This window comes from Lonchura striata, chromosome 3 (genome assembly GCF_050655825.1).
Source record: "Lonchura striata isolate lonStrDom1 chromosome 3, ASM5065582v1, whole genome shotgun sequence".
In the NCBI taxonomy this organism is placed as follows: Eukaryota; Metazoa; Chordata; class Aves; order Passeriformes; family Estrildidae; genus Lonchura; species Lonchura striata.
The window spans coordinates 82,423,864-82,444,021 of NC_140705.1; the positions used below are offsets into that span (position 1 = coordinate 82,423,864).

Below are 20,158 nucleotides of genomic sequence, written 5' to 3' on the forward strand. Positions count from 1 at the left end.
TAGAGAGAAAAAAATACCAAAATTGATTCCAGGAAATCATTATGTTTACAGAGTTGGTGCTTCTACCATTAGAACAAAAAGAGGAAAACTGCATAAATACTAAAATTTAAAAATAACTAAACCTAATCCATATATTTCTTAAGAATAAATCTGATGATCTTTCTGATAGCTGGTGTGAAGATACTATCATTTGAATATTCTCTTGTGATGTATCTCTTTTCATATCGATAAATAATCTTCTCCAAGTTAATAAAAACCAATGTGAAAACTATCATGGCCATAGACAATCAAAACATATACTGGAAATTCTTCTTACTGCCCATTAACATCCGCATAGAAGGAAAAAGATTTATCCCATTTTATGAACATTTATATTTAATACGAACACGAAGATTCAGGGATGGGGGGGAAATTCTAAATGACCCAGTGTCTACATGACACTATGCAAAAACTACATACAACATAGCATTACGAGTTCATTAGCTTGCAAGAAAAAGGACAATGTCTACTGTGCTGTTACAGGAGCTAATAAACACTTTATTTAGCGAAGTGCAAATGCAACTTCTCTACAACAGTTTATTTCTTCATCTAATGTGGAAGCCAAGATATACCTACAGAAGCCTAGAAAATTATCACCAGAGTGCCCTTGCCTCACCACAACCAAGAAAAGTATAAATTGGTGAAGATGTGCTTGACCATCACAGAATTTTCTACAGAAAGAAACAGAGAAGACAAAGGTGATAGGCAATTCATGTTGCAATTCATTTCATCTCACAAAGCCAGACCAATTCCATCTAACAGAATTCTGCTCTGCATTGTGTTTTATGTGAAACATAGTAGTCGTAACACTACTGTTTCTAAAGGAAGGGAAATAAAGATATTCATATGTATACTTCCATTATTCAACCTGACACCTCTGCAGAAAAGCACACCCCCATGCTGTTGTGCTGTCTTATAGCATGGACTCAGTGGAAGCTTCTCACTTCAAAAGATAGACTAATGTACAATCCACTTACTGGGCAGCCTCACCATAAGAAAATCTCATTAATATCCTCCTGCTGCTCAGTACGCCCTGCCTAACTTTGAAAAAAAAAGTACTGGGGCAAAAATATCTTTCTACGTGCTTTCTTCTTCTGTGTCAGATACACAGATTAAGAGGTCTACTTTTTCAAATGCATGAGGTCTGCTTTCCTTCAAGAAGTATTCAGATATCAGATACTCATTTCATTGAATTTACAAAAATGTCTGAGCGTGAACACTTTGGTGGTTTTGTACTTTCTGACACTGAAGTGACATTTCTCAAGCAGCAGCGGCATTTAAAGGCACAATGAGCTTCACATCTATAAACAGCAGGAATAGTGAGGTTTAAAGAGGAAGCTTCACATGCTATTTTCAACTTCTAAGCTTCCTAGTCATACTGCTTATTCACAGTTTTAATAAACAATGATAAACATACTGCCAGGAATCTACTATTCCACATTTAACATCACTTAAAAAATATGTTTCAGTCATGTAGCCAAATACAAGAGGTTTGTCTGGAAACAAATAGTAGCTTTTAGTAGAACATATGACAGTTCTCTCAAAAATTTCACACAAAGAACATCTTTGTCAGCACTCAAAGTACACAATGATGAGTCCCCCAAGTGTTTGAAAAGTTTTGGATTTCAAGCTTCACTAGAACAAATTTGACTGAATGTTACAAGAACAAAAAGGAACCTCACCATTTGATGTGTTCAATTTTTTTATTCTTCTCTGCAACAAAACACCAGAACATATCTTGGGTAGAGATATGGTAGAAAAGACAGTAAACCAGACTGCTTTAGGAGAATGGAGAATCTCATCATTGCAGCTCTTTTATAAACTAGTCTAGACAAATGTTGTTCAGGAATAACCTATGAGTAACTGGTCTTGCCTTGGGATGCATGAACCTCCTTTTAAGCCTTCTGAAAAGTAGTAATTTGCCCTTTTTGATTTTAAAATTTTCATTCTAATTGGAGAACTCTCTAATTTTTGTTACACTTCAGAACATGTGCACAAGTTTGATTACAAAGCATAACAAAAAAGAAAAATTTCCTATCAGACAAATTTATGCATCTTTTCTAGGACAGGTACTTTTTCCTTACAAGAAAAAAAAAGAAAAAAAAGTCCTGCAAATCCACAGACTGTATTTATGAGAATTAATCAGCTCAACTCACTCTTATCCAAATCTTTAGTTTCCGAGGACCTGAAGAAGCTGCTGGATCCTACCATCTCATAAGAGGTTGCTAAAAAACATATGATATAAAATCTCTCATGATCTTGGGTAACAATTTTCAACATATATGAAAAAGCAGAAATGACAGAACAAATCTCTTGAAATCGTAAGAAGAATGAGGCAATTATCTGAAAGTTGCCCAGCTGAAAAAAGAAGAATGTTCAAGACTTTCTGAGAATTACATTTCATAGTGAGACTGAATTACGTACTTTTTTATATTGATGAGGGACCAACAAGTTTTATAGCTCTCACACACAGAAAGTTAGTGTAATAAAAATATTCAGTAAGATCCTCAATCATATCAAGGCCAGAAACAACCACAAGTAGAATGGAGAACTGTCCATAAAAGTTATGAAACAATTCTTGTCCATAAGTATTACATACTTGCAGTCCCTCTGTTATCAAGCCTGCAGGTCCAACCAGAAGGTTAATTAAGAAGAGAGCTAATTGTTAGAGCTTCAATAATTGCCATCATTAGCAAATCAGAATACCCAGCAGCTCTACTAAAATCTTGCATCTATTTACCTTATAATTCCAAAAACAAGGATAGTCTAGTTTCTACATTATTCAAAGTCAGATACAAATGAATGAGATCAAATCCCTTCTTTGCTCTGAACCTCCTCCATGAACTTCCTGTCACAATGTTACATCATCTGTATTGCATTTCTTAACCAAAAAGTACTGATATATTTAACAGGGATGTGGCAAAGAATAATAAAATGAGAGATTATGAAATAAATATTTAATACGAGGATTGTAAGGAGGTACAATACATTTAATCTGGTCTTTTTTCTTCTTTCTTTTTTTGGCTCTTAAATGCATGAGCAAAAACTTAATCATGTATGAACTGTAAGAGACCTATGTTAAACAAATCACAACCCCCAAAAAATTATTCACTGGTGTAACTTGACTGAAGTTAATGAAGCTGCAACTACTGAAACCCAGCGGTGAATTTAGCCTAGAGTGCTGTTTCAATTTTCCCCATTCCAACAGGAAGTCATTATGGTAAATTCATTTCAGCTCCAATTGTGTAAACAGATACTGGCTATATGAGCTGTCTCTACAATTTACACGTATTTTTGACTAATAGATCTTAGAGAGGTTTTCTGAAGCACACAGTTACCAGTTTCTCCTTATGGAATTTGAATGCTTGCAATACTTGAGCCTGTAAACAGAGATCTAATTTGTTTCAGATCAGCTTTTCAAAAAATTATGATCAAGGTCACTTTAAGTAGTTTCCATTAAAAAAAGATCTTTCCATTACAAAATCCCCACTATCACAAAAAATAAAGAAAACTCAATACTGTAAGGTGGTAAAAACTAATTTCACTTAAAACCCAAAGTGAGATTGTTTCAGTGATTCCATGACAGAAGAAGTTTAAAAGCCTATAGAGAAACTGAATAACTGTTATTTCTCTTTGTGTTAATGATGTTTATTTCAGTAGTAACATAGACTTCAATAGTCTTCCAGGAGAAAAAGCCAGGAGAAAAAGCCAGGTAAGCAGCTCCCAAAACAACACTGAATAAAGAGTAATTTTATATGCCAACTCTTGCTAAAATCAAATCTTCCTAGGATCAAATGTGTAAACTCTGCATGGTGTACATCACTTTATAAAATAAAGACATGAGTCAGTGAAAATGCCAAAATATTACTGAACAACTGATAAACATGTAATTTCAGGACAAGATGCACCCCCATTTGTTTATTTTGCCAAACTGGGTCGACTGTAGAACTGGAAAAACAGAGTGAACACCTGAACTGTGATCCATGTCCAGACGAAATGTTGGTCTGAAGTGATAAGATCACTATGCACTCAGAGGCTAAAAGCACACAAAATTCCAAGTTATAACCATTGAGAAAGAACCTCCAAAATGTACATTATGAATTTCCATATAATTTCAGTAACATATTCATCAAGTGAACTTAAAAATCTTCCTAACATGCTCATTTTACCAACATAAAATGAATACCATGATTAGTTTTATGTTCTTTCTCTTTTTAAAGTTATTCTGAATTAATCGGAACTTGCCTTCCAGTGCAACATTAATGTTCCAAACAAAAAACCCCAAGAAAATAATTGGCATGGACAGAGAAAAGCAGTGCTAAAGCTCAAATTCTAAAGTCACACATTAGCAAATTCACATGGGACAGGTGGAGCAGCGTAAAGGAACAAACTTCACACTTGTGCTAAGCAACTCTGTTCCTAAAGAACAAGCACACAACACAGCAAAATTTGTCTGCAGCAATCTCTGGCACTAGCAGCCTTTCACTTATACACCTTCCTTATCGGTTAGCCAGACAGTTTCAAAGACATCACAGCTATATTGCAAGTAGATTAATAAGAAAAAACAAGTTAAAAAAAAATCTTTGGTGCAACAGGCTCTCGAGCAAGGCAACATTTCAAAAGCATCTGGATAAAGACTTACGATGAGATAGACACACAAACACATGCTGAGTGAATTTAAGTCAGGAGAACATGCTCACCAGAATTCAACAAAGAAAAATTCTGAGAGAAATAAACAGAAAAAGCATCTATTTGAATGTTTCTGCTCCTACCCACAAAGGTTCAATAGTACTGTTTTTTTGCGTGCACACAAAAATTATGTGCAGTAAATTTAATGCTGATGAAAGATGCCAGATTGATAGCCCTAGGGACTGAGATTCTCTGTACACACAAAGTACAGAGTGAGAAAATTTGTGACCCTGACAAAATGCGTTATAATACACAGCTTATGCAACCATCTTCACACTACAAAACCCTTAACCTCTCCACTGAAAATGTCAAAAATACTGCTTAGTGTTCATTAGAAGGAAAATAAAACATGGACACATTTGTTAGCATCAACAGGGACAGAATTCAAGGCATCAGATAATTTAAAAAATGTTTACTTTTGTTCTGAATGGTTCTTTTGTCAGCTATGAACTTTGCTGCAGTGTTTGTAAGGCTGCAAAGCCAATTTATACCTGGTATGAAAAAACTTTTCTATTAAACAGCATAGTATTACATAAGAAAAATAGCAAAGGAGTGGTTTAACTTTTTTATTCAAATAAGCTTATCCTAGCATACATGACCTCACACTTAATGCTCAGAAAGTATCTTGAAGGAGAACTGACTTGATAGTTTCACTTAATAGGTACCTAGGCAGTCACTCTCCAGTGATCTGCACAATTGATCTAACAGAGTTTTAATGGACAGTAACTCCCTATTAATCAGGTTTTCAGCACTAGGCTGGAATCTACATTGTCATATGGTGCAGGCGAGCATCCAAGGAACCTTGGATTCTAATTTCCCTTGCTACTAATAGCTTGGCCAAACAGCAAAACTCCCCCCACTCCCCAGCCACCGTCCCCTATCCAAATGTCAAGCAATTTTTAATTGTCAACAGAGGACACGTAGGAAGCAATAAGTTAATGTTTATAGACCACAACAGCTCTAAATACAAAACTGCTGACCTCCTTATAAAGGCAAAGACTTTCACTTCATGAAAGGAAGCTATCCAACACAAGCCACAGGCTGCAAATTCACTGGATCTCAAACCAGATTGTGGCATAGGATTAAATGCTACTTCAGCTCTTGGGAGATTTCCTTTGTGCATATATGGGCTTGAAGCAGGGGACAGTGATGGCTAAAAAATATGACAAAAGAATGAGGCTAGTCTCTGATAGATTTAAAAAAAATAATTCTTCCTAGAGACTCTTTTCCTGAATGAAGTGCTTTTCCTTAAAGCACTTTTGAAAAAAATCTCTTACCACTCCTATTTTCCTTGGTCACCAATCAAAGCATTACAACAAAATTACTCAAGTCTGCTTAATAAAATAAATGAAAACAAGAATTCTGCAGCATCCTGCATCTCAGCAAAGCAGAGACATTTCTGTCACCTCAAGCATGTAGCAGATTATTTTCACATTACTGAAGCAAAGAGGCTTAATAGCTCTATTGTAAGAGCTTCTTTCATTTCTGTTGAAAGCTTTTTCTAAAAGTCACATTACAGGTGGTATTTGGTAACATGTAAACCTTTCAAACTTAATCTGTATTCTAAGTCTTTAGAGGAGACTCTATGATAAGTACCCACTAGGAGGACATGGAAAAAGTACCATCATGTAATTTTTCATTGAAATAATCATCAGCTTCTTTTTGTGGAAGATAGAAATTCTGCCAAATTTGTACTTAAAATGAAGCATGGGCATAAGAGTTTGAAAAACTGAGATCAAGATTCAGGTACTTCCACAATTTTCACCCTTACTTAGAAATGATTGCCAATATTTACGATGGCTAAGTGGTTATAACATGGCAAAATAATACTAAAAGACTAATGCTATAATATTAACTTGAAAAATAAGCTTTAAATAGGGCCAAATAAAGGTAAATGCAAAAGGTATTTAGAACCATTGAAAATAAAATCCAATCTCTTTACTATCCTTTTGACCCATGCAACTAATGAGCTCTTTTGGTTCAAACATAGTCTGGAATCCAATCGAACAGGTAACCCTTTTGATTTCCTCTGCTTTATTTCAGGAAACAATAATTAGGAGAAAACAATTCCAGAACACTTAACAATGCACATAAATTACAAAGACATAAGGCTTTTTGAGGTAAGACTGTAAATTCAAATATTTGCATGTGGTGATAGCTGGATTAAACTAGAAAACCTCCATATTTAACCACAATGTAAAAATAACTGTTCAAATGTTCCTGTGACACACTTCAATGTATTAAACTATTTTCTACACTGTAATTTCTAAATAAAAAAAAAACCTTACAATTTTCCTATGATTTCATCAGTTTGTCAAAGATAATGACCAGGTCATAAAGAGGGAGTCCTTTATGCATGAAAGATTCAGCATATATTTAGCAGTTCTATCAGGGGGAAAAAAAACCAAACCATGAGTTTAGCCCATAGAGACCTGTGGTTCAATCCAGGCAAGCACTAAGCTAAAATAAATAAAGTCATGAAGAACAGTGTATAATTTCTAGTGTATGAAGACTTGTCAGGGCATTTTGTCATTTGGTTTTTATTAGCAAACACTCCTTTGAATAATCTCAGTTGATCTGAACAGCCCATTCAAAGATGACCCTAACACTCCTGAGTCATCCAACTGACAACAAAAACTTCCAAAATTCATTAATTAAGCTTAAAACTATACCTAACTTTTCTGTGATCATAGCTGTCAATAAACTTTGATAAGGAATGCTGAATTAGGACATTACTAGACACTTGCTCTAAGAAAATCAAGTTCTGCTTGATGTTCTAAAAGTCCTACAAATTACTGAATTATCAGACTAATTAGTAAGAGAGGGAAAAAGCTATTAAAACATAAAGTCCAGTTTAAAAATGGATTGAGGTCTATCCCATCATCATCCAGCAGAACAATCTGTCTATTTCCCTTAAGGCACAGGGAAAACTATTACAGCACTCAGTGTAAAAAAGCTGAGTATTTAAAAATAAATTGCAGAGTTGAAGGACTGCTGCATCTGCTAAGGCATTTTTCTAAATTCACCCCAGCCACTCCTCACGCCACATGTAGGTCCCCCAAAACCAGAAAGTTGTGGCTTTATTGTTCTATCTCAATTTTTGTTTTTGAACAATATACCAAACAAAACGAGTTTGTTTAGTAAGTAGAAAAGTGTTAATTTCTCACTTCACAAGCAGAGAAACAAGATACAAAAAAATAAGTAATTTGCAGAAAATAATACAGAAAGTCTACTTATCAACCATTAATGTGAAGACCAGGTGTACCCTGCAATTGCCAGATGTCTCTTGCCTCGGCACAAATGAGACAAGGAGCAAGGAAACGCGTTTGGAAGGATTCTCTCTCCCTTCCCCCATCACACTGCGGCCACTCACCTGCCACTTACAGGTTTTGGCACGAAGGACGAACTCCAGTTTGGCAGAACTTGGAAACGTTTTGAAGATAATCTTAAGTTACTTCTCGTTCAGGCATTGAGGACCTTGGTGAAAGGACAACGCCACTGCTATTGGAAATTACAGACTTCACCTAAAACCGTAATTGCAACAAGGTACGGAGCAGAGAGAAACCGGCAAGGACGGATGCCGGAGATCGGCCGGAGCAGAATCCTGCACCTGCTGAGAGCGGCAGGGCGGTACAAACAACCGAGTCCCGGAGTGACTATTTAGCTGCAGACGCGGACATCAAAGACTCCCGTGAAACACCCAGGCAAACCTCAAACTAAATACGTAGCTCCTGGGACTTCGACACACGGAGCACACATCGCTGCACGGGCGCCCGGCAGAGCGCTGCCCGCCGGCCCGAGGCCCTCTCCCGAGCCGCCTCCGGCCCCGGCCCTGTCTGCGCTCCGCTCCGGGGGCTCCGCACCGGGGCCGGGAGCCGCGGCACCGCCGCCTGCCCACCCCGGCCGGCCCACCCGGCACCGGTTTCTTCCCGCCGCCCGCCCGGCGGCCCTAGTCCGCGCCTGGAGCGCCCGGCGGCGGCCGACACGAGCAGAAGGCGGCGGCGGTGCGCGGCAGCAGGGGAAGTATCGCATCGTCCCCTAGTCCTCCCCCTGCGGAAAAGCCGCTGTCAGCTCACCTCAGCTCCGCGGCGGCTCGGGCGGCCGGGACCCGCCAGCCGGCATAGCGTGTAGGCGCGGGGGCCGGTGCTGCCGCAGGCTGCCGGCGGTGCGGGGCGGGCACCATAGAGAGGGCGGGCGGCGAGCGGAGAGCCCTCCGCCGGCGGAGCGGAAGCGCGCCGAGAGGCCGGGCACAGGAGGAAGTGACGCCCGGGTTGCCGCGGCGATCGCGCCCCCGGAGCGGGAAGCACGGCGCGGGCGGCGAGGCGATGCTGGCGGGCCGGGCGCCGCTGGGCGCCGCGGGCTGCGGCCTCTTCCTGGCAGCGGGGCGGCGGCCGCTGCTCTGCTGGCTGTCGCCGTGCTGGGTGACGGCGGGGCGGCAGTACCCGTCCCTGCGGGCGGCGGAGCCGACGAAGGAAAAGCGGCTGGTGCGTAAGGAGCAGCGGAGCAGCCTCGTGGTCCGCCGCTTCATCGCCTGCCCGCAGCTGGCGCGCACCGTGCGGCGCTGCCTGCAGGGCGGGGCCGGCCCCGGCCCCCAGCACCTCCTGCTCGAGTTCGCGCCCGGTGAGCTGCCCCAGGCTCCGGCGCGCCCCGGTGACCTTGGGGGGTCAGTGCGAGGTGCCGCCCTCGCTATCCGCCGTGCCGGCACCCCGGCCCCGCTGCTGTGGGAAGGGGCTGGGGCCGTGCCTCTCCCGGCATCTCGGGCGGGGGTGGCAGCTGCGCTGCGTTCCGGCGCTCCCCCGGCCGCAATCCTGGCTGGGGGTGCCCCGGACCCGCGCCCCGGCACCTTCCCGGGACATCTGGGGTGTGCCTGGGCGTCCCATTTATGCAGAGCCTGCGGGATGGGTGAGGTTGCAGGCTGGAAGCTGAGTCAATCGTGTTAAAACTGCTGTAGAGTGACTAGAGATAGCAATTTCTACTGTGGTTTTATCAGTAAAAGCACACCAGGATTATGGGCTACGGCAGATCCTCTGCAGTTTGGGTGTTTCTTTTGTTTGCATTTCTTCAGATTGTATTTTAAAGATAATATGGATAAGATTCCACAGTATATTTCAGTTGGCAGAAAAAAAAGCAATAGAAATATTTGCGACATTATTTCCAGTGCTGCTCAGTATCTAATTGTAACGCTGTGCTTAGTGTAATACAGTGAGAAATCTTGGGCAGACTGCCTGTAAATCGTTTCTGTAACTCTTGTTTTGAAGTGTGTTTAACAAACACACCTGTTGAAGGTGATATGTCCCACGTGTTTTTTTGGGGAAAATCACTAAAGGTAATCACTTACAAACAAAAACACACTCCTAAATTTTTTTTTTTTTTTTTTTTTTTTTTTTTTTACATTTTTTTTCTTTATTTTCCTATTTCAGGTCCTGGGATTTTGACTCGATCTCTGCTTGATGCAGGATTTAGAGTGGTAGCTCTGGAAAGTAACTCAGATTTTCTTACAGACTTACAGGTATACTTTTGATTCAGTTGCACGTTTCTAAAACAAAATTAAAGGGAAAATGAGAAATTAGCTTAAATTGTTGTGTAATTGTTGGATCAAAAAGGAATTAGGCAGTGGTTGTTACTTGCACCATCTGACCTAATGCCCAATAACACTATGTAGTTTGGCATTGTAGATCACAAATGCCGAATGTTTTTAAATTAATTTGGCATTTTGTGTATGTAGGAATTCAAGTTCATACATAGTCTTTCTATGCATAAATAAAATTTCATGCCTAAATTTGAAACTGATTGAAGTCATTGTAGATGTTTATATTTAAGCAAGAGTTCTGTATGAAGCTGTAAAAAAATCTGTAAAAATACTCTTAGTTATTCTGATTATATCAGTTTTATTTAATCTGTTTTCATACAACTGACACGTGCGTTGTCCTCTCTGCTCACCTGGGCTTTGCATGGATTCAAAGCGGGTCAGACACAGAGCTGCAGAAGTTGCTCTAGAAGGTTTGTATTAGAGAGCTGGTTTGGAACTAATGACTCTCACCTGACTTAAAATGTCTATAAAAGGTATCCTCTCCACAGATATGAAGAATTCTAGTTTCAATTTGTTAAAAGAAGTGGTTTACTTAGTTTAGTAGTTTGTGTGGTTTTTTCAAAAACATGGCAGAACATCTTATAAATTTAAGAATGTGGTTTAAAAGCTGAAGTTGAACAGCACAAAAAATGTCAAAATGTCCTGCACAGTAAAGGAGGCAGTTACTTTTATCAGCTATTCTTTTTATCATCTGTAAGAAGCAGCTCTGAGGTTTGACTCTTGTTGACTGGGTAACAATTTTAGGTAGTGCTTGAATGCATTTTTTGTTTCGGTTGGGTGTTTTGCAAAGCTAGTTACTGTATGCAGATTTCTTCAACTGAAGTTACTTTTATTCAGTCCCTAGAAAATAGCCTGGATGGGCAGTTAAAGGTGATTCATGGTGACTTCTTCAGACTGGATCCTTTGGCAAAGGGAGCTTTGAAACCACCTGCTGTGTCTTCTGACAAACTTTTTGAAACCATAGGTGTAGCAGCAGTTCCTTGGAGGGCAGGTATATGTTTATGATCCCGCACATTGCAAACATGTTTCAAGGGTGCATAGGTAGTTTGGCAAAAACCTGGGGATTTGCTTGCAGTATATGTTCTATTTAAGACTCATGCTGGATTGATAGATGCTGTTTTCTATGTTTCAGCTTTGCTTAAGACTCATGATAGCTTCAGAACCACTCCTCTCCCCCCCCGCCCCACCCCATGGCAATATCAGATAATTAGGTATTTTCTTGTAATTTAAAGTCTAATGCAAACAGGGCTTAGCTTTGGCTAAGGCTTTAATTGTATTCATTCTTTAACAACATGAACTCACAGACTTTCTTCTCTTAGTTTTTTGTAGTTAAGACATTAGAATTAATGAGATTGTCTAATACATACTGCAAAATTTTAAAGATACTTTTGCTATTGTGGGAAACAGATGTTCCTCTGAAAATTGTTGGAATCATACCGGAACAGTTGGAAAGAAACAGACTTTGGAGACTTCTTTTTGCCATGTATGAATGCAGTTCCATATACAGATACGGAAGAGTAGAACTCAACCTCTTTATAAGTGAAAAAGAGTATACGGTATGTGCAAGGCATTTTACAGGTAATGAAGGTGTAGTGCTTTACAGAACACAAACCCATTTTTATTGTATATCAAGTGTTTTTGCTAGGGATTTTTTTTCCTACCAGAATTTTTAAGTATTGTCAATTTTCTACTTGTTTGCTTTATGCTGTAAGAACACTATAAAGAAACATTCTGTTGTCATTTAACCGCAGATTTAAAAATGTGAAGACTGGTCCTTGAGAAGTATGTGCAGCAGCAGACTAGCTGCTTTCCATTGTAAATTGTGAAGTGATTAAATTCTGTGCCATGCTTTTGCAAAACATTTGTTTACTAGTTGCAGGTAGTAGTTAATGAAGACTGAATTCAAAACACAAAAGCACAAGTGAAGAGGATTCTGAGTCACTAAATACCAATACAGTGAGATGTACTTGTCCCCTTGAGTTGTTCTGTATGCAGTACTGAAAATAATAGACAAAATATATAATGATTTACACTCCTTTTTATTAATGCTCTGCACACTAAAGTGCAGAGCCTTTTTTGGATTACATATTCCTAATTTATGCTGTCCCAAAGGGTCTGCTTATACAACCAGTGTTGTGTCCTAACACCCCACTGAAAAAATTAAACATGTTAAGTATATTCTTTACGAAATGACAGTTTGTACGCTACTGAAATACCCATGTTATAGTATGTTTTAATGGTCAGATGTTTTACTAAATACAGGGCAGCCTATTGATTTAAGGTAGTCCCTGTTTCTTTTTTTTGTTTTGTTTAATTAACTTTCCTGATTATAATGTGAACTCTGTTACATAAGAGGTGTGTAGTAAAAGCTGTTGGAACCTTCTTTAACAAGACATTGTTGACTCCTTTTTGTTGGTTGTTCTGGCGTTATATCATATGACGAGGCTATGTAAATCTATTCCACAAAGTTAAATCTCCCTGCTACAATTTACTTCTCTCCTTGTCCTTTTTGAGAATAATCACAAGCTTTTCTTTTTTCCTTACCATAAGAGTTGTTTGATTTGTAACATTGATCAGGATGATGACTATGCAAGTTGCTTCATGTTCAGTGTGAACACCTGATGTTTTCCTTACTCTCATTTGTGTGTCTTGGGAATATTATCTTACCAGTGCACAGATAACTCTGCCAAAGCTGTGGCTTTTATATGAAATCTGATCCTCATTTCTGTTCTGTGTGAAACTTCTCTGCCTTAAAAGGGACCAGAAAGTATATGCTGGAGAGTCATACATAGTTCAGTTATCCAAATAACTGCTGTGAAGAAATACTTCAAATATTGCATCTTCTAACCCTGTCTTCTGACAAGATAAATTAAAATAGCACAAAGCACATGTTAGAGGCCTACTGTAACTTTACCTTGGAATTTTAGACTTAACTGAATTTCTTACTGTTTTATATAAAGACACAGTCTTGGATTTTGCAATAAAAATGCTTTCTCTATGCCATTTTTTTAGGTATTAACAGCAAAGCCTGGGAAGTCAAAGATTTATCAAGCACTTACTGTACTTGCACAACTAGGGTATGAAATCGAACTATTGCATAAGGTAAGAGTTTTGTACCAGCTGATATGCCCTAAAGCTATAGACATGCATTTAGAAAAGAGTTTATAATGGTTTACCATTGAAGCTAATTTGATGTTTAAATCAGTTGGAGAACTGTTGGAAAACTTTTGTAAAAAGCTAAAATAGTAATGTTTTGTGTATAACGCTTTCAATTAAGTGACATTGTTATTCACTATAATGTCAGTGTTTTCACTACAAGCCATTGCACTCAAAAACATTTATTCTTAGAATCTGGTAAAAAAAAAATGTTTACACACCAGATAAACCTTTTTCATTTTGCTAATATTTCTGTGAAACTAGAAGTCTGCTTTTCCAATTTGTCATAGTCTGCTCTTTGTTATATCCTCTGAATTTTGCCAACATGTATGCTTTTGACTTCCTAAGCTGTGTTCAGAAGAAATATTTTTGAGTCTTGGTGCTTTTAAGAATACCTGCTTCTCCTATTAGTCAGTACCTTCTTACCTTGTGAAACATGATATGGTTTCGTTTTAAAAGTTTTTTTTATGTTGTTCCCCCAGTTCCTCATGAGCATATGGCCATCAGCTTTCAGTTAGTTTATGCTTTTCAGATTTATCTTTGTGCTCTGTTTTTCTAGGAACCCTCTGTCAAAGTTTAAATGTTTTGCTAATCTAAAATAAGGTTTCACTGTCCATTATCTTCCAAATACCTTATACTACAAGATATACATTAAGGTAAATATTAAGAAGTTGAAGATTAGTACTTTTTGAAGGAGGTCACCTGACTAACAGGGATAAAGTAGAAGTGGAGGCATTTGATGTCTCTTTGCCTCAGTCTTTAATAATACTGATAAGCCATGAGCTGCTTGGCCCCCTGAGCCAGAGGACCATGAGTGTGGGAACTGTGACTTTCCATTTATGGAGACAAACTGGAAGGGACCAGCTGTATCAGCTGAATGTTCAGGGGTCCTTGGGCCTGATGGAATTCATCCCAGAGTACTAAGGAGCTGGTGAAATTATGGCAGGACCTCTCTTGGTCAGGTACCAAAGGTCTTGGGAGGTCCCTGCTGTGTGAAGCAGGCCGGTGTTATTCCACATCCCCCTACAGAGCAGAATGTGAGGGAAGACCCAGTGAACTGGAGACTTGTTTGTCTGACCTCAGTACCTGCAACCATTATGGAGTACCAGAGTCTGCTGGGTACTGTTGAAAGGCATTTGAAGAGCAATGCACTCAGCAGGCACAGTTAATATGGGTTCACAAAGAAAGTCTTGTTTAACCCATTTGACACCCTCTTGTGATAAGGTCACTTGCCCAATGGATGAAGGGAAAAGGTAGATGCAATTTTTCTGGATTCTAGGGGGACTTTTGATACTGCCCTTCACAGCATCTTTCTGGAAAAGCTGTCCAGCTGTGGGATGAGCAGGTTCAGGATGTGCTGGTTGAAGAACTGGCTGAAAGGCAGAGCTCAGAGGGCTGTACTGATTTGGGCTATACCTGACTGGTGGTGAGTCAACAGGCTGTGCCCTGGCAGCCAGGAGGGCAAACTACACCCTGAGGTGCCTTAAACAGCATCATCAGCTTGTCAAGGAAGGGGATTGTCCACTGAATTCAGTGTTGGTGCAGCCTCACCTTAAACAGTTGTGCAGTTCTGGGCTCCACAGTTTAAGAAGGATGTGAAGGTCCTTGAGTACATCCAGAGGACAGCAACAAAACCAGTGAAGGAACCAGAAGGCCATGAGGAGCAGCTGAGGGCTTTGGGCTTGTCTTGTTTGGAGCAAAGGAGGCTGAGGGGGTGAGCTCACTGCCCTCTTCAGTTCCTGGGGAGGGGGAGAGGGAGGTCCTGAGGTCTTCTCCCTAGTATCCACTGATAGGATACATGCAAATGGTTCAGAGCTGTGCCAGGGAAGGTTTAGACCAGTCTAAACATTAGCAAGTACTTCTTCATGGAGAGGGTGGTTGAACACTGTAACAGGCTTCTTAGAGAGGTGGCCAATGCCCCAAGCCTGTCAGCATTTTAGAGAGCATTTGGACAATGCCCTTTATAACATACTTTAGCTTGGTCAGCCTTGAATTGCTCAGGCAGTTGTACTAAATGATCACTGCAAGTACCTTCCAACTGAAATAATCTATTATATTCTAACAAAACACTTCAATTCCATGATACATAATACATTTGCTTTCTCCTATAGGAACCTTGGTCTTCATTTGCAACTAATTTGAAAAATGGGGGACTGGCGATACCAAAAGCGGGGGTAAGATTGTTGTATAGGCTTTTCTTCTGAAGATGCAGCTAAACTACTTTTAATTAAAGGTTAAAGAAACTTTATAGCAGCATTTACAGATGTATTTTTAAGAACTTTTCAAATTCATATTTAAGGCAGCATAGAGATTAATTAAAAATGGAGTGAAGAATTGCTATTATCTTAGAAACTGAAATAAACTAATAACTTTATTGTCTGTGATGGGAAAAAATATAGTGAGTAAACAGCATAAAGGAATATGAATAGGTAAAGTATTTTTCAGAGAAAGTTAGTGATGGTCACATCTACCTTCTTGAACAAAACAAGTGTTACTACAGTTAATAACACAATCAATATGCTGCTGATTTTGATTAAAATAATTATTCGCATGTCTATTATAGGTTTCATGTGCAAGTTAATTGTGGAAAAGCAAGAGTCTCCATACTTAAATCTGAGAAGTGCAAAAATACCTTGTATAAAGTTATTTACTTCTCTCCTTTGGAAAAGTAATGATGTTCCTTTGTATAATAAAGGAATATTCCTATTTAATTCTGATAATATAAAAGCACGTTTATTTAATATTTTGAGTTTCACACTCCCCAGAAAACTACTATAGTGCTGTATTGAGTACGGTTTGCAATACTTCTGTAATATGTAAGTGACTGGGTGTGCCTTATGTGCTTAGTTGTGTTGCTGAAAAGCCATGTGGAGAGGCCCATCAGGTAGGCTATGCAAGAGGTACCAGAACAACGTCAGAAGTACAGCTGTCAGATCTAATATATCCATTGCTGCCAATACAGAAGTACATTTATTTCCTTTGAAGACTCCACTTTGTCCCAGTTTTATAAAATCCTCATGTTGCAATAGTGTCCTTAGTGTTCACTCACATAATTCCGTCTTTATATATAAAAGGCAGGTTTGGTACCTTGCATAGTATAGGAATACAGTAGGCCATATAATATCTTGAAAACTCACATCAAGTCTGTATTGTCCATTTCAACTAAGAAAGTCCAGTCCTAAAATATAGAAATAAACCCCAAATGATATTATCTTTTGTTTGTTTTCTATTTCCTTTATTGCTTGAGGCACAGACACATCTTCTGATGAAATAATCTTAAGCCTTTTAATAAGAAATGTTACTGGTGGCAAAGATGAAACTCTTAGCTTAAGATAGATATTGTCTTAAACAGTGATTTTTTTTTTTAGTGACTTGCTTTGTTTTTCTTGCAGCGGCTGCCAAATGACCATATCTGTTTGGTACGACTGACTCCTCAGCAAAATCTATTTACAGGAGGCTTGAAGCCCTCAAATGCATCTACCTTTATTTTCATGGTGAAGCAGTCTTTTGCTAAACCTAAGTCTAAACTTACCGATAGATTAAAGTAAGTAAGAAAGAATTACAATTTTATACTTCAGAGAAATATATGAAAATATTAAAATATGTTCCCAAAGCAGTACTTGTTTGCTGATAAAATACTGCCTTTTAAAAAAATGAATTAATTAATTCTTAATTAATTATCAACATGTAGAATAGAAGATTTCATTTATGCAATCTACTATACAGTATTCTGGGGACTGTTCCTGTAAGGAAGGTTGGAAAGTATTTAAAATATATATGTGCAGTAATTCATGTAGCTCCAGTGGAGCTTAGGTCATGTATCTGCAAGAAGTTTTCACTTATTTTACAGATATAATAATAAAACCACCAAGAGGTTTGCAGTTACAGAAACTAAAAGCTGAAAGAGATTCAGCTCACAACAGACATCAAAGTCATGCTAATGAAAACAGCTGAAGGTTATAGAAGGTGGAATGGGGATGTCCTCAAATGGCTGTTATCTAATTAAAAAAATAGGCTTTAAACTTTACCAATTATGCAAGCTATTCACATTTCTTTATGATCAGTAGATTTCTGTTTCCCAGAAATTGAAGGTGTTCACAGTCTGGAAAGCATTGACTTCTTGCTGATGAAAATAATGCATATACTTCTAATTTGCTGATAGTAGATTATGAAAGTTAACTTCCAGAAAGGGGGGAAAAATAAGCTACTAAATTTAAGTAACTCTCTTAGAAATACAAGTCCAAAGAGCCTTAATGGATTTCTTTCTTAAAGCTCAGTGGTATACCTCATCTCCACTTGATCCTTCAGCTAGGAAGTTGAAGGCTTCTAATATGCATCTTCTGTGTATTTATACACTCCTCCTATCTGGGAAATAGTTAATATATGTGCACATTTATAAAAGTATAGCTTTCATAGCAAAGATGTAGATGTGGGGAGGGTGGATACATCTGTTTATGTAGAGAAGAAAGTACCTGGGAGGTGTAAGTCACTAGTTCATGCTGTACTGAGTCATCCTTGAATTTAATTTCTCCAGCACTGAAACACCCTCTTTAGGCTGTAATGCCTGTTATTGACTTAAGAATTTAGGGTGGATGAGGGAGAGAGAGCACCTATCCTGTAATGAGGATGTTTGTGTGTTTGGTATTGTCTGTGTGTGCTGGGGGCTTTATTTGCTATTGATGTGTTTTAATAGCAGAGGTTTCTTCCTGTTTGCAGTATGGATTGAAGGTAACTTGTGTTGCAAGAAGAGGTTAGCTTCTTCTAGAGGCTGTGAAGGAGTGAAGTGTACCTTCAGATAATGTTTCTTGCTTTTTAATTTTTCACAGAAATAAATGCTCCATTATGATTTTGTTTGTTTGTTTCAGTTCATGGAGCTTGGACAATAGTGACACATTACTGAAAGCACTAGAAATTCCCAAAAATGCTTCAATGTGTAACTTGTATCCAGAAGACTATAAGCGTCTTTTCGAGGCTTTGCAAAACTCCGATTTGTTTGCTGAGACCTTCTTCCATGATGAAGTCTTGGCAAGTACAAGGTCCATGAACTCATAAATCTAAAGCTTTTGGAAAATCACCTTTGCTTCTGGAAGATTACTTTGATAAAAAGTGATTTAAATAAAATCAGAGATACGGTTAGCTAGATGATTTCCTGTCCAAACAGGAAAAATTTAGCAAGTAACAAGAGCCCTTCTACTTAGGATAAAAGTAATAAATTCACAGTTACCTTTCACAATCCTACCTGGAATGGACAAGCTTTGGACACAATCCAATCTGGGATGGACAAGCTTTGCAACTTTTGCAGGAGCTTATTAGGTCATGCTACTTTGTGCCACTTAAATGCAACTTTTTGTTACACTGTTGCTGTGTATTTACAACATTTGAAAAAAAATTACGAGACCAAATTATTATTTGTTTGGTTTTTATTTTAGTGCTTAATGATTAGAATGCCCTTTTGACAGATTCACAGAATACAAACAACAACTTCTACAACAACTGTGTTTACAACAACTGAGCCTGCAACATTGTCTGCCATTCTGAATTTGCAGCCTCAAGTCAAAAAATGCTAATAAATTAATAGTGATATGTTAATAGAAGGCAAGGTAATGACAGGGTGATAAAATATTAACTGAGAGTTGCTTAAAATAAAGATTGTGGTATCCCTGAGGAAAAGTTGTAACAGTTATTTCTTTTGAAAATAACAGGGAGAACATGTACTAGTTTGTAATGCAATACATAAACACCTACACATGTATAGGGATTATTTTAGGTCTGAAAGTTATCAGAATATTAAGTGCTGTATAAATGATTTCAAATAAGATGATTTTATTTTTTTAAAACCTTTGCCAATGTCTTCGATATGTAATACATGTACCAAAATATTACTCAAAACCATATGCTATTAAAATTCTGGTTTTAGTCATAGTACTCCCTCCGAAAGGCAACCTGTTCCAAATTTCTCTGTTTTACCATCTAGCTGTTCTGTTGTTCAACAATGCTGAGAGGTTGTACTGTTTATATGTTGTATATTATACCCTCTGAAAAGAGCTGTGGCAAAAAATACCCTTCTTTGGCAAAGCACTAGTTTTTAAATGCCATTTTGGTGAAGGCTGGGCCATAATCAGGCTGTGAATAACAGTAGTTCCCCAAACAATGCAAACAGAATTATATTTCTTAAGGTTACTGTGAGGTATAGATGTGATAAGCATTAATCTCTGTCTTCCTCCTGCAGTTCTGGCTGCAGATGACAAATTGATTTTGAGCAGCCTCAGTTCACTCTGCTAGCTAAAAAGCTGAGCTTTTGTAATACTATGGTGAAACTCCTGGAAAGGCTGAGGCTTAATTTGCAGTCTGTCTCAGAGCCCTGCTGGCGTTCTGGTGCAGGTTGTCAAGATTTGAGGCTTCTTTTCTGCTTACATCTTTGACTGTTTCAGAGATAGTCACTGTTAATTGTCAATGAATGTCAACTTTGCATTAACAGAAGCAGTTCCACCTTTTTCAGTCTCATTAAATGGTAACTGTCTTATCTACTGGTCTGCAAGACTGCTGTGTCTCTTGAGCTGATTCCCCCTCCCCACCCTGAATCAAAGCACCTTGCTCTTGTTGCAGCAAGATGTCTCACACCTCCAGCATACCAGGAGAAGTATTCTATACATGAAATGGAACACCACCACTGCCTAAATAAAT

The 20,158-nt window shown here is 38.6% G+C and overlaps 2 protein-coding genes across 5 annotated transcripts in view; one reads left to right on the forward strand and one right to left on the reverse strand.

Annotated features, from left to right (window-relative positions):
- The window catches only part of CNST (consortin, connexin sorting protein), a 57,261-nt gene extending 48,300 nt beyond the window's left edge, over nucleotides 1-8,961 (reverse strand). Inside the window, exons 1-2 of one of the 3 annotated variants that reach the window (XM_085576942.1) lie at nucleotides 8,805-8,961; nucleotides 8,113-8,205 (exon numbers count right to left, since the gene is read on the reverse strand). The gene's annotated coding sequence lies outside the window, so the exon portion shown is untranslated. Of the gene's footprint in view, nucleotides 1-8,101; nucleotides 8,206-8,804 lie in introns of all 3 variants that reach the window. The other 2 variants (XM_085576941.1, XM_021550460.3) reach the window with 2 other exon arrangements.
- Nucleotides 8,962-9,013: 52 nt separating this feature from the next.
- On the forward strand, nucleotides 9,014-19,144 carry TFB2M (transcription factor B2, mitochondrial). Of its 2 annotated transcripts, none has more exons than XM_077782041.2 (8): nucleotides 9,014-9,348; nucleotides 10,149-10,237; nucleotides 11,156-11,309; nucleotides 11,726-11,874; nucleotides 13,331-13,420; nucleotides 15,586-15,648; nucleotides 16,867-17,018; nucleotides 18,191-19,144. In XM_077782041.2, exons 1-8 carry the CDS (start codon nucleotides 9,054-9,056, stop codon nucleotides 18,198-18,200), a joined length of 1,002 nt encoding a protein of 333 aa, XP_077638167.1. In that variant the 5' UTR covers nucleotides 9,014-9,053; the 3' UTR covers nucleotides 18,201-19,144. The 2 variants fall into 2 exon arrangements, with proteins under 2 accessions (XP_077638167.1, XP_021406108.1); XM_021550433.4 differs by having other exon boundaries at nucleotides 18,340-19,144.
- Nucleotides 19,145-20,158: the final 1,014 nt, after the last annotated feature.

Coding starts and splice junctions, on each gene's coding strand:
- TFB2M (XM_021550433.4), top strand. CDS start 9,054: ATGCTGGCGGGCCGGGCGCCGCTGGGCGCCGCGGGCTGCGGCCTCTTC. Junction 10,238..11,155: donor ATTTTCTTACAGACTTACAG/GTATACTTTTGA, acceptor ACTTTTATTCAG/TCCCTAGAAAATAGCCTGGA. Junction 11,875..13,330: donor TAAGTGAAAAAGAGTATACG/GTATGTGCAAGG, acceptor CCATTTTTTTAG/GTATTAACAGCAAAGCCTGG.